This window comes from Carettochelys insculpta, chromosome 25 (genome assembly GCF_033958435.1).
Source record: "Carettochelys insculpta isolate YL-2023 chromosome 25, ASM3395843v1, whole genome shotgun sequence".
NCBI lineage: Eukaryota > Metazoa > Chordata > Testudines > Carettochelyidae > Carettochelys > Carettochelys insculpta.
The window spans coordinates 2478845-2490546 of record NC_134161.1 but is presented as its reverse complement, the minus strand read 5'-3'; the positions used below and the strand labels follow the sequence as shown (position 1 = coordinate 2490546).

At 61.8% G+C, this 11702-nt stretch overlaps 1 protein-coding gene across 2 annotated transcripts; it reads right to left on the bottom strand.

Moving 5' to 3' along the window:
- Window positions 1–3363: 3363 nt before the first annotated feature.
- On the bottom strand, window positions 3364–6096 carry APOA4 (apolipoprotein A4). Of its 2 annotated transcripts, XM_074976947.1 has the most exons (4): window positions 6030–6096; window positions 5524–5621; window positions 5047–5173; window positions 3364–4594 (listed from the first exon to the last, which is right to left on the bottom strand). In XM_074976947.1, the coding sequence occupies exons 2-4, from the start codon at window positions 5570–5572 to the stop codon at window positions 3667–3669; spliced, it is 1104 nt and encodes a 367-aa protein (XP_074833048.1). In that variant the 5' UTR covers window positions 5573–5621; window positions 6030–6096; the 3' UTR covers window positions 3364–3666. The 2 variants fall into 2 exon arrangements, with proteins under 2 accessions (XP_074833048.1, XP_074833049.1); XM_074976948.1 differs by lacking the exons at window positions 5524–5621; window positions 6030–6096 and having other exon boundaries at window positions 5047–5501.
- Window positions 6097–11702: the final 5606 nt, after the last annotated feature.

Genomic DNA, 11702 nt, shown 5'->3' with positions numbered 1-11702 from the left:
ATAGCTTCAGCTTCCTGCAGCCTTGGGTGTACATATCAGCAGGAGCCAGATAACAGGGTTTCTCTCCATGTGCTGTTTGCCTAGCTCAACAGGGGCCTGGACTTTAGCAGGGCTGTGCTGTGCTTAGCCGCTGGAGGGACAAGCTGAGCCAAAGCCAGTGCAATGCCATGGAGCTCCCCCCTCTTGCAGACATGCTGTTGCTTCTACTGCTGGTGAAGATAAAGGACTGAGGATGGCTAGCAGCTGGCAGGAGAAACCCTCCACTCAAAGGGGTGAGGTTAGCAACCGGAAGGAAATCAGCGAGACTGTAAAATAAAAAAGACCTGCTTCAGCAGCTTCCGTCCTGTGGTGTCTGAAAGAGACCTGGCCCGGCTCCTCAGTCCTCGCTGACATGGCAGTGTGAGAAGTGCATTACACACACACACACACACACACACACACACACACATAAAAATGACTGTCTAGGAAGGAGCACTGCAGAACTGGGTCTAGGGGGTCCTCATGGACCACAAGCTGAGTATGAGTCAACAGTGTGATGCTGTTGCCAAAAAAGCAAACAAGATTCCGGGATGCATAAACAGGAATGTTGAAAGCAAGGCATGAGAAGTCATTCTTCCGCTCTACTCAGCGCTGGTTAGGCCTTAATTGGAATACCGTGACGAGTTCTGGGCACCATATTTCAAGAAAGATGTGGCGAAATTGGAAAAGATGCAGGGAAGAGCAACAAGAATGATTAAAGGTCTAGAGAACATGAGCTCCGACGGACAATTGAAAGAACTGGGTTTGTTTGTCTGGAAAAGCGAAGGCTGAGCAGGGACACAATGAGAGCTTTCAAGTACTTAAAAGGGCGTTACGAGGAGAAGGGAGAAAGCGCATTACCTTAACCTCTGAAAAATAGGACAAGGAGCAATGGGCTTAAACTGCAGCCGGAGAGGTTGCAGCTGAACATTAGGAAACACTTCCTAATGGTCAGAGTGGGTAAGCACTGGAATAAATTGCCCACGGAGGTTGTGGAATCTCCATCACTGGAGATATTTAAGAGCAGGTTAGAGGGACACCTCTGACGGATGGTCTAGACGGTGCTTGGTGCTGCCGTGAGGGCAGGGGGCTGGACCCAATGACCTCTTGACACCCCTTCCAGTTCGAGGGTTCTATGAGTCTATGAAAGCGCCGGAGCTGGGCCAACCTACGTAAAGTTACTAAGTAGCAGAGAGACAGCTGTGCTGGTCTATGGACTATCAAACAGAAAAGCAGTCCAGTAGCACTTCAAAGACTAACCAGATCATTCAATAACTTTTCCTTGCAACAAGCCCCATTGCCAGCTTTGTCCACGTATCTATTCTGGAGATACCATCACTGGCCCTAACCAGGTTGTTCACAGAATCAGAGGCACATTCTCATCCACCACCGAATAAATTATTTTGTTATTCTTTAAAGTGTTACTGGACTGCTTTTGGCTCTAACCTTACTGAGGTACCTTTCTCATTTGGAGCAGTTCAGAGGCTGGCCATGTGGCTACACAACTGGGCTTCAGAGCAGTGCATTCTGGGAACACGGTCCCAGGGCTTCCATTGCTACCGCACGGTCCCAAGGGCCGTGGGGACTGAATGGCTCCGGAGCACAGGGAATCCAGCTTCTCACCCAACAGGGGTTTGTACGCACCCAAACTGGGTTCCGGTCCTAGCCACGAGAGGCCTCACTGGAGCAAACTGATGAATTGTGTCTCTGGCCGCTTGCTGCTGGATAGACATCCCTGTCACTCACAGCACTCATTTGCACCTCGTTCGCAGCCACAGCCCGGGGTCTGAATGGCTCCTGGAGCCTGCAGGCCCTCCTCCCTCTGGGGCAAGGGACATCCCCGCTCTGTGGGTAGAGAGGCCACCACCACCACCCCCCTCTGGTGGCCAATCCAGCTGACGTTCACATTGAACAAACACTCTCCACGACAGCCCAAGTATCAGCTCCAAGGCCAGGCTCAGCTGCTGCTGGCCCCATGGAGAGCAGGGCAGAGGGATTCCTGTAAGAGCACACCAGCTTCGCAGCTGCATGTCAGTCTGGCTCAGATGTGAACCAGCACTGCTGCCCTCTGTCGCTAGCAGCCCTGGGTGTGCTCCCAACCATGCTCCCCCAGCTGGGAGCGGGCTATGGCCCGGGTCCACAGCTGCACTGACCCAAAAGGAGCCACCCTGATTCCATCCATGCAGGGTTTGGTCCCCATTTGTAGATGCTAGACTAGGAGGTGAGGCCCAGGTCTGAGTGTGCCCTCGCTGCCTGGGTAGCAAGAGGCTCAGCCTGGCAGAAGAGGGCCCCTGGGAGACCCCACCCAATCCCGGGACACAGGGTCTGCCGGCACAGGAAAGTGGAGGAGGGCAGAGTGGGGGAAGCACAAGAGGTCGCAGCTGCCAGGCCATGGGAGTGATTGGAAGGGGGTCACTCTCCAGGGGCAGGCCAGCCGAGTGCTAACGCCCAGGGTTGCTGTGCTCATAAAGCCCAATAAAAAGTGTTTCCCTTTAGATTTAAAATCTCCCTCCAACCCTGTAGCGTCTGTACCCCAGACAGTGCCACAAATGTTCTCCACCTGACTCAGTGTGTGACCCACAGCCTGACAGAGAGACTGGTTGGTAGCCGCCTCCCCTCCCTGCTTCCATCACCCTGCCCCCTGCCCTCCACTCTTCATGACCGTACAGACCACCCTGCTGGGAGCAAGGCCCTTTCCATCCTCCACAGACCTGCCCAGCCCCTGCTTCCCACACATAGGCAATCACGCCGGGGGGTGTCCACAGGGCACCCCGGCACATGCCTTTCAGTCGGTGGAAAGACAGGCCAACCAGCCTTTTTCACACTCCCCTCACCCTGGGTTCCTCGTCGTGACTCACTGGGCTCATTACTAAATGAGGCACAAGTACCTAAAAGAGGGTTACAAGGCGGAGGGAGAAAAAATGTTCTTGGCCTCTGAGGTGAGAGCAAGAGGCAACGGGCTTCAAGTGCAGCAAGGGAGGTTTAAATTTGGACATTAGGAAAAACTTCCTAACGGTCAGGGTGCTTAAACACCGGCATAAATTGCCACGGGAGGTTGTGGAATCTCCCTCACTGGAGATATTTAAGAGCAGGTTAGACAGACACCTGTCGGGGATGGTTCAGAGACTGTGGACAGTGCTTGGTCGTGGACTGGACTAGATGACCTCTCGAGGTCCTTTCCACTTCTAGTGTGCTAGGAGTCTATCGTTCCTCAAGCCACAAGAGCTGGAAGGGACAGCACCCCACCATCACCCTCCCCCAGGCTCCCAGGGAAGAAGCTAGGGCACTGCCACAGAATGAGCGTCTGCTCAGGGGTCAGGCTGTGAGAGAGACAGAGGTGCCATGTGCATTGCTGTGTTGCAGCTTTATTCCAGCGGATATCGTAGGTACAATTTTGGAGCGAAGACCAGTGCAGGAAAGTCAGCAGCAGCATGGGCAGACAGGCAGCCAGCGTGGGCAGATGTCCTGGCCTTCACAGCTCCCGGCTCTGTCACCCCTCTGTGGCATGAGCGGCGGAAGAGCCTGGTCCTGGGGGTGGCTGCGGAGCTCAATGCCCCAGCTCTGAAGCAGACAGTGGCTTGCTTTGAGCAGCATAGGTGGAGTGAGAAGGTGACAACAAGCTGCAAAGCGGAGCCCTCAGGGGGCCCTTCAGTTCTCCACCTGCTTGAGTGTGCTGAGGAAGGAGGCGACCTTGTCCCGCAGGTCCTTCTCCAGGAAGCTGAGATGATCCTCCACGTCCCCGGAGTAGGGGCCCAGCTTTTGCTTCATCTCCTCCACCTTCTGCACCAGCTGCTTGTTGAAGGCTTCGCCATAAGGGGCCACACTCTGGCGGAACTCCTCAATCTTCTGGTCTATCTGCCCACTCAGGCCTTCCACATAGGGGGTAAGGGACTGGCGCAGGCCCTCGGTGTCAGTGCGCAGCTTCTGCTTCAGCTCCTCAGTGTAAGGGCTCAGCTTCTGACGAAGCTCCTCAGCTCTCTCCAAGATCTTGGTTTGCAACTCCTCTGCGCCCTTCTTCATCTGGAAGGACAGGCCCTCCAGCTGGCGATTGAGCTTGTCCTGCACGTCCTGGGCATACGGGGCTAGCTGTTTGCTCAGCTCCTCCACGTTCTGGTCGATCTTGACCTTGAGCTCGTCGGCCCAGGGTGCCAGCTTGTCTTTCATGCCCTCCACGTTCCTGTCGATCTGCTGCTGGAGCTGCTCTGCATAGGGGGCCAGGGCTGCCTGGAGGCCGTCCATGTTCTCCTGCAGCTTGTCCCGCAGCTCCTGGGCATAGGGGGTCAGCTGCTGGCGCAGCAAATCTGCGTTCTGGTTCAAGTGGTCCTTCAGCGTCTCGGCATAAGGGCTCAGCTTGAGCTGCAGCTCCTGGATGTTCTTGCTGACGTGCTGGTGCACCTCATCGGCATAAGGGGACAACTTGAGGCGCAGCTCGGCCAGCTCCTGCCTGATCTGTTCCTTCAGCTTCTCTGAGTCCTGGCGCAGTCTGGCGTGCAGCTCCGTGGCAAAGGGGACCAGCTTCTTCTGCAGGTCCTCAGTGTAGGAGTTGACGTTCTGCAGCTGGTCCTGGAAGAGTGTGCTGGGGAGGAAGGGAAGTGAAGGTCAGGTCCGCATCTGGAGTAGTGTCTTACACGGACTCATCAGCCCCTCCCCACTTACCATGCGCCTACCCTGTGCCCTGCAGCAACACCTCCCACCCCTAGAGCCTTCCAGGGCTCTCTCTGGTGGGAGAGGGGGAAGAGGCATGTTGTCCCCATTGTTCTGCATGAGAGTGGATCCCTCCTGCTTAGCGGGGCAGTGGGCCTGGAGGCTGAAAGCCCTGGTTATAGAAGGCAGGTGGTTTCTGCTTCGTACTCTGGTGTTTTCTGGTTAGTCGAGTCAGGTCCCCAGACCCAGAGCAGAGCATCCTTCTCTCTATCTGGGCCGGCCCCCGGAGCCTGCTCAGCTGCAGCACACCCCTCCCTCGGGATCCCGGCGCCCCTCGCTCGTGTTATGCCCTGGGGCTAGCGGCCGGCTCTCAGGTGCACTCACTTGAGCTGCTTGCTGATTTCCGACTGCTGGAGCTGCTCCACCGTGTCCTTGGCATTGTCGCTCAGCTGGGCGAAGTAATTCCAGACCACATTGGCCACCTGCTCGGCACTGAGGTCTGCCTGGGCCCCTGCGAAGAAAGAAGAGCTCGAGGCTGCCCCGCTGTTGATCCGCGCCTCCCCTGCCCCTCTGCTGTCCCCAGGGGTTCCATTCCAGCCAGACGCCTCATCCTGGGAGCACCGGGGGAACCCCTCCCCTATGTGCCATGTTCCCTGTGTGGAGGAGGCTGAGAGGGGCATCCTGGAGAGCCCAGTCAGGTGCCTGAGGCCATGTGTCCGGGTGGAGCCCTCCCCACTCCCTGGAGCCCACCAAGACGGGTGCAAAGGGTCCGGCCCAGCCGTGGCTCTGCAGAGGGGGCAGGAGGCGGCCGACAGCCCCAGGGGGTGCTCCCAGCCTGCAGGAGCTGCGGCTGTCCCTTACCTGTGAGGGTGAGAAACGCCAGAGCGAGGGTGACAGCCTGCAGAGACATTCTGCACTCGCTGGGCTCAGGGACCGGCCAGGCACGGGGGGTGGCAGTTCTGCAGCGAGAAGGAGATGCCAGGAGCCAGTCAGTCAGTCTCCCCGTGCTGCGCCCGTCGCTCCCCCGGGCTGGGCGGGCAGCTGGCGCGTCTGCCCCTCCCTGGCCATCCCGCCCATCCCGGCTTCCCGCAGGGGCCCAGCCATTTCTGCCACTGGCCTGGGCACAGCTGCGAAGGGTGAGCTCCCAGCACCCATCTCACCCACCCACGGACTCTGCCGGAGCGACCTCAGCTGCCCTCCCCAGGCTGCGCCCTTACGGTGCCTGCAGCCTTTCCCCAGCGCTGCAGCGACCTCAGCTGTCCTCCCCGGGCTGCAGCCCGAGGGCATGGACAGGGACCAGGGCTCCTGCTGCAGCTCCCCGCCAGAGGGGCTAAGCTATCCGCTGCTCCTGCTTCCAGCCAGCTAACCTGTGCTGCTGCTCCTCTGGTGCATGCCGGCTGTGCCCTGCCGGCCTGTATTTATAGCACAGCCAGCAGCTCCTGCCGGCTTCCACGCAGGCCAGTGACACAGTCCCCAGGGCTTGGACTTTAGCAAGGACTCGACGTGGAGGCTCCTGGTGTGCGCGTGGGTGTGTCGTTATCTGCAGGGACGTGATGTTGGAGATCATGGGTGAGCCTTGCAGGGAACCTTGTGTAACTCCTTGGCAGCCGACAGGTGCGGACCAGGGAGAGGTAGAACAGAATCGGACCCAGCCTGGGCCACTCAGGTGGCCCACAGCATCCAATATGGACCAAGCCCAGGGGGGGGACCCCATCTCACCCACCCCCAGCTGTGGGAGACTGGTGTTGCCAGTCAGCCCAACACAGCAGAGCTGGGAGGGGCCCTGGGAAACCACTTTTTAGTTCTCAGGTTCATGACCAAGGCGAAAGGCGAGGCCCAGAGGCCAGGCTGAGCCCTGGAGTGCGTCTTCTCAGCTAGCACAGGAGCGGGTGGGATGCTCTGCTGGCAGGAACGTCCCTGGCAGCCTCTGCTGAGCATGTGCAGCCTGGCCCCTGCCCCTGTCTCCAGCACAACCGGCGGACGCCCCTGCTGAAACACATCGCTGGGGAGCAGAGAGGCCGTCAGTCCTGCCGGCAGGAGTGCTGGCGACGTTGCTGTGTGGGGTAAGAACACAGCTGGCGGCACATCGAATGCTTAGGCTCCACCCCGACGCCCTACAGCAACGCTTGTCACCCAGCTTGGTGCCTCAGTTTCCCCTTATTGTAGCACAGCGCTGGCGCAATGAGCTCCCTGTGACGCACTTTGGGACAGAGGGGGCAATGTTTCACATCAGGCCCACCCTTTGGGCCTCCCTGCGCCCTTCCTGGCCAGCTTTGCTGGAGCCCAGAGCCCAGTTGTCCCTGTGTGTGCCAAAGTCTTAGCAGAACAGCCACACGCAGGCTGCGGGCGGCCTGGCAGGGCCCAGGGCTGACACGCTGGCCCCACGGTTTTACGCAGAAAGGTCACAGTGCTGAGCCACCTTCCCCGCCTCCCCAGGCCGTCTGTTCTGTTCATCGTTGGGTCACCACAGGGCACAGGTGTCGCAGGCCTGAGCGGCAGCTGAGGGGAGGCAGAGCAGGGACCCTGCTGGGTCTGCAAAGAGATGCCGCGGTGCCCAAGCTCCCCACCGAATGGTGTACCCCGCAGCCCTGGCCTCAGGCTGCTCCCCATGCTGCAGGGGACAGGCTGCCCCCCCAGCTCGCCTGGCTCCAGGGGCCCAGCTGCGGAGGGAGAAGGCAGGGCCAAAGAAGTGGTGGCAGCAGCCCGGCGAGACGGCCGCGAGCGTGGCATGCGTGCTGGGCCAGCGGGCACCCAGACGGGCCAGGAGCGCTGCAGTCCCACAGCGCGTGCAGGCTGGGGCCATTTCTGGCTCTGGGAACGCGGGGTTCGGGGTGACCAGCTGTGTCTCCCGCGGGAGGAGCGAGCCCGGGTTTTCTGAAGGAGGCGCAGCACCGGACAGGCGCGGGCGCAGCATGCGGGGGTGCTGGGAGGGGGTTGGGGGCCAACGTGTGCTCAGCAGCCCAGCGCAGAGAGGAGGGAACTCTGCACTGCCTTGGGGAGCCCGTCCCCCTCACCACCCCTGCCACCACAGAGGCCAGCTCACTGGCACCCGGCTTGGCAGAGGCTGAGGAGCACATGCACGTCCCTAGCGGCCCACGATGCAGGGGGGACATGGCCCAGTCGCAGCCGGAGCCCAGCTGAGGCCCTGCTGCACGAGGCCAGGGAGGTGCTAGCAAAGCAGCTAGCAGTTTGCACGGCCCTTCCTTTAGCTCGGCCTCCCTCAGTGCCTGGCCACGTACAGCATGCCCCCAGCGCCCACTGGCCTCCCAGGCAAGGGCCACGCTCAGCACATGGCAGGATGAGGCCCACGCTGCTTTGCTCCAGGCAGCCGGCATGGCGCATGCCACAGGAAGAAGCCAGGTGCAAAACGCATCTCGCCTGGAGCAAGGCCTCCAGCTGTGCGCCATGGCGGGGCAGGTGTGCGCACACCGGGGTGTCAGACTCCCGGCCCGGGGGCCAGCCGTGGCCCGAGCACTTCCCCCGCCCTGGCCGGCCTGACCCTGGCTTCAGGCAGGGCTGGATTGAGCAACGCGGTCTGTGGTATTTGCTAACGAGAGGCCCATGTCAAAGTCCTGGCTTCCAGCGTGGTGCTGCCAAGACAGGCGGGAGGCAAAGTCTGCGTGCACGTTGGCTGCCCCGGCTCAGCGCTGCAGGCTTGGCCAATCAACGAGGGCAGCAGGGGCACCTCAGTGCGCGGCGTGTGCCAGAGCCGGCCATGGCTCTGTGGGGACGACCAACGCACACTGCTCCCGCCTGGCCCCTCAGCCCGCCGTGCCCAGCTCTGCCGCATCCCCTCAGCCCTCACCCGCAGCCCCTTCCCTGCCAGCCCCTGTGCCCAGTTCTGCCGCATCCACTCAGCCCTCACCCGCAGCCCCTTCCCTGCCAGCTCCCCCGGTGCCCAGTTCTGCCGCATCCCCTCAGCCCTCACCCGCAGCCCCTTCCCTGCCAGCTCCCCCGGTGCCCAGCTCTGCCGCATCCCCTCAGCCCTCACCCGCAGCCCCTTCCCTGCCAGCTCCCCCGGTGCCCGGCTCTGCCGCATCCACTCAGCCCTCACCCGCAGCCCCTTCCCTGCCAGCCCCGCCGGTGCCCAGCTCTGCCGCATCCCCTCAGCCCTCACCCGCAGCCCCTTCCCTGCCAGCTCCCCCGGTGCCCAGTTCTGCCGCATCCCCTCAGCCCTCACCCGCAGCCCCTTCCCTGCCAGCTCCCCCGGTGCCCAGCTCTGCCGCATCCCCTCAGCCCTCACCCGCAGCCCCTTCCCTGCCAGCTCCCCCGGTGCCCAGCTCTGCCGCATCCCCTCAGCCCTCACCCGCAGCCCCTTCCCTGCCAGCCCCTGTTCCCAGTTCTGCCGCATCCCCTCAGCCCTCACCTGCAGCCCCTTCCCTGCCAGCTCCCCCGGTGCCCAGCTCTGCCGCATCCCCTCAGCCCTCACCCGCAGCCCCTTCCCTGCCAGCCCCTGTGCCCAGTTCTGCCGCATCCCCTCAGCCCTCACCCGCAGCCCCTTCCCTGCCAGCTCCCCCGGTGCCCAGTTCTGCCGCATCCCCTCAGCCCTCACCTGCAGCCCCTTCCCTGCCAGCTCCCCCGGTGCCCAGCTCTGCCGCATCCCCTCAGCCCTCACCCGCAGCCCCTTCCCTGCCAGCCCCGCCGGTGCCCAGCTCTGCTGCATCCCCTCAGCCCTCACCCGCAGCCCCTTCCCTGCCAGCCCCTGTGCCCAGTTCTGCCGCATCCCCTCAGCCCTCACCTGCAGCCCCTTCCCTGCCAGCTCCCCCGGTGCCCGGCTCTGCCGCATCCCCTCAGCCCTCACCCGCAGCCCCTTCCCTGCCGCATCCCCTCAGCCCTCACCCGCAGCCCCTTCTCTGCCATCTCCCCCGGTGCCCAGCTCTACCGCATCCCCTCAGCCCTCACCCGCAGCCCCTTCCCTGCCAGCTCCCCCGGTGCCCGGCTTTGCTGCATCCACTCAGCCCTCACCCGCAGCCCCTTCCCTGCCAGCTCCCCCGGTGCCCAGCTCTGCCGCATCCCCTCAGCCCTCACCCGCAGCCCCTTCCCTGCCAGCCCCGCCGGTGCCCAGCTCTGCCGCATCCCCTCAGCCCTCACCCGCAGCCCCTTCCCTGCCAGCCCCTGTGCCCAGCTCTGCCGCATCCCCTCAGCCCTCACCCGCAGCCCCTTCCCTGCCATCTGTGACGCACCTCAGGTCCCGACATGCTGCCGCCCCTTGTACTGGGCCATTAAGCCCCATTGCGTGACATCCACATTCTAAAGTGTCCAAATCCGCCCCAGGGAACAGGCCGAGCATCAGGATATGAATTCTGCTCGTTTGCTGCGGCACTGGGCCGCCAGTGGCCAGAGCCTCCCGTTCAACCCACGCTGGACACAGGCTGGATGGAGGAGTGGGGAAAGCTTGAGCTTAGAGAATGTGTCTGCCGGGAGAATCCTGCACCATGCAGGGACTTCCGCCAGCTCACCCAGCGGCCAGCAACCAGCCCAGGGACAGGTCTCCAGCCCAGCACTATCTGCAGTGCCCGGCACGCAGCTGGCCAGAGCCTTGCTCTGCTGCAGCTGCTCTGGGGCCTATTCTCAGCACGACCCCCAGCCCGGGAAGCTGGCCTAAGGCACCCGGCACAGTCCGAGACAGCTGCACCTGGGGAGCAGATGTCACAAGGCTCCCCAGCCTGGAGATCACATGGAGGTCACTCTCCCGGGCACTGCAAGACTGAGGGCCTGTCCTGCACGAGCAGAGCTCTGACGTGGCTACCGCTGGCTACAGCCCTTCTGCCTCGCTGAGTGGGCAAGGCCCCCATCTGGTAAGGCGGATGCACTCAGCAATAACCAGGCTTCAGCAGGGCCTGACTCACAGGGACCCCTCTCCCAGCACTGAGCTCCTCTGGGCTACGCTTCCTGCCTGCCGCCACTGCCTCGGGACCTGGTGAAACCAGCCTCTGCCCCACAGACAGGCCGTGCCTGGCCTCAGGGCCAGGACTGTGGGCAAAGGCGCGTTTAACCCCCTGGGAGGTCCCCAGCTGTGGGGCCGTCCAGGGGCAGCTCAGATAGTCCTTGTCTAGCCCTCGTCCTGGGGGCTGCAGCCATGGGTGTCCTTCAGGACCAGCATGCGGGAGGGGAGGGCTGGGGGGTGGGTGCTGTCTGTTTCTCCCCCATGGCTGGCATGTGCTGTCCTGCTTTTGCCCAGGAGATTTCATGCATTTTCCTTTCCTCCCCCTGTGCTGAACGGCAGCAGTTCTGGGGCCCCCCTGGGAAGCTGCCAAGCAGGGCTGGTGTTAGACCTGCTGGGGCTCAGGGCAGAAAGCTACAGCAGGCCCAGGCTCCGAGTCTCACTACCCGGGCTGAAGAAGCAGCTGAGGCTTAAGAAAAGTAGCCTCAGGGGGCGGGTCCTGGTGGTATGAGGCCTTGGGCAGTTGCCCTGAATGCTTCCCCTCCCCACACGCAACCACCACACACCCCAGCCCCACTTTTACACACAGTGATTGTTGCGGTGGAGTTTTATAGCTCCTTGGGGGGCGCGAAGTCAGCCAGCTACACAGCACTGAGGCAGGGCTTAGAATGGGCCCTCGCCCAGGGTATCCCCACCTGGCGTCATGGTCCTCTCCCTGCGACAGCTCAGGCATTACCATGGCGTCCGTTTGGCCATTTACCATGTCTGAAATCTGAGGAGGTTCAACAAAGAGACATGCAGAGTCCTGCACTTGGGCCGGAAGAATCCCAGGCACTGTTACAGGCTGGGGACCGACTGCCTAAGTAGCAGCGCAGCAGAAAAGGACCTGGGGATTACAGTGGATGAGAAGCTGGATATGAGTGAACCAGGTGCCCTTGTAGCCAAGAAGGCTAATGGCATATCAAGGTGCATTAGGAGCAGCATTTCCAGCCCATCTAAATAAGTTGTTATTCCCCTCTACTCGCCACTGCTGAGGCCACATCTGGAGTATTGTGTCTAGTTCTGGGTGCCTCAGTATAGAAAGGGTGTGGATGCATTGGAGAGGGTCCAGCGGAGGGCAACGAAAATCATGAGGGGTTTGGAGCACATGACCTAT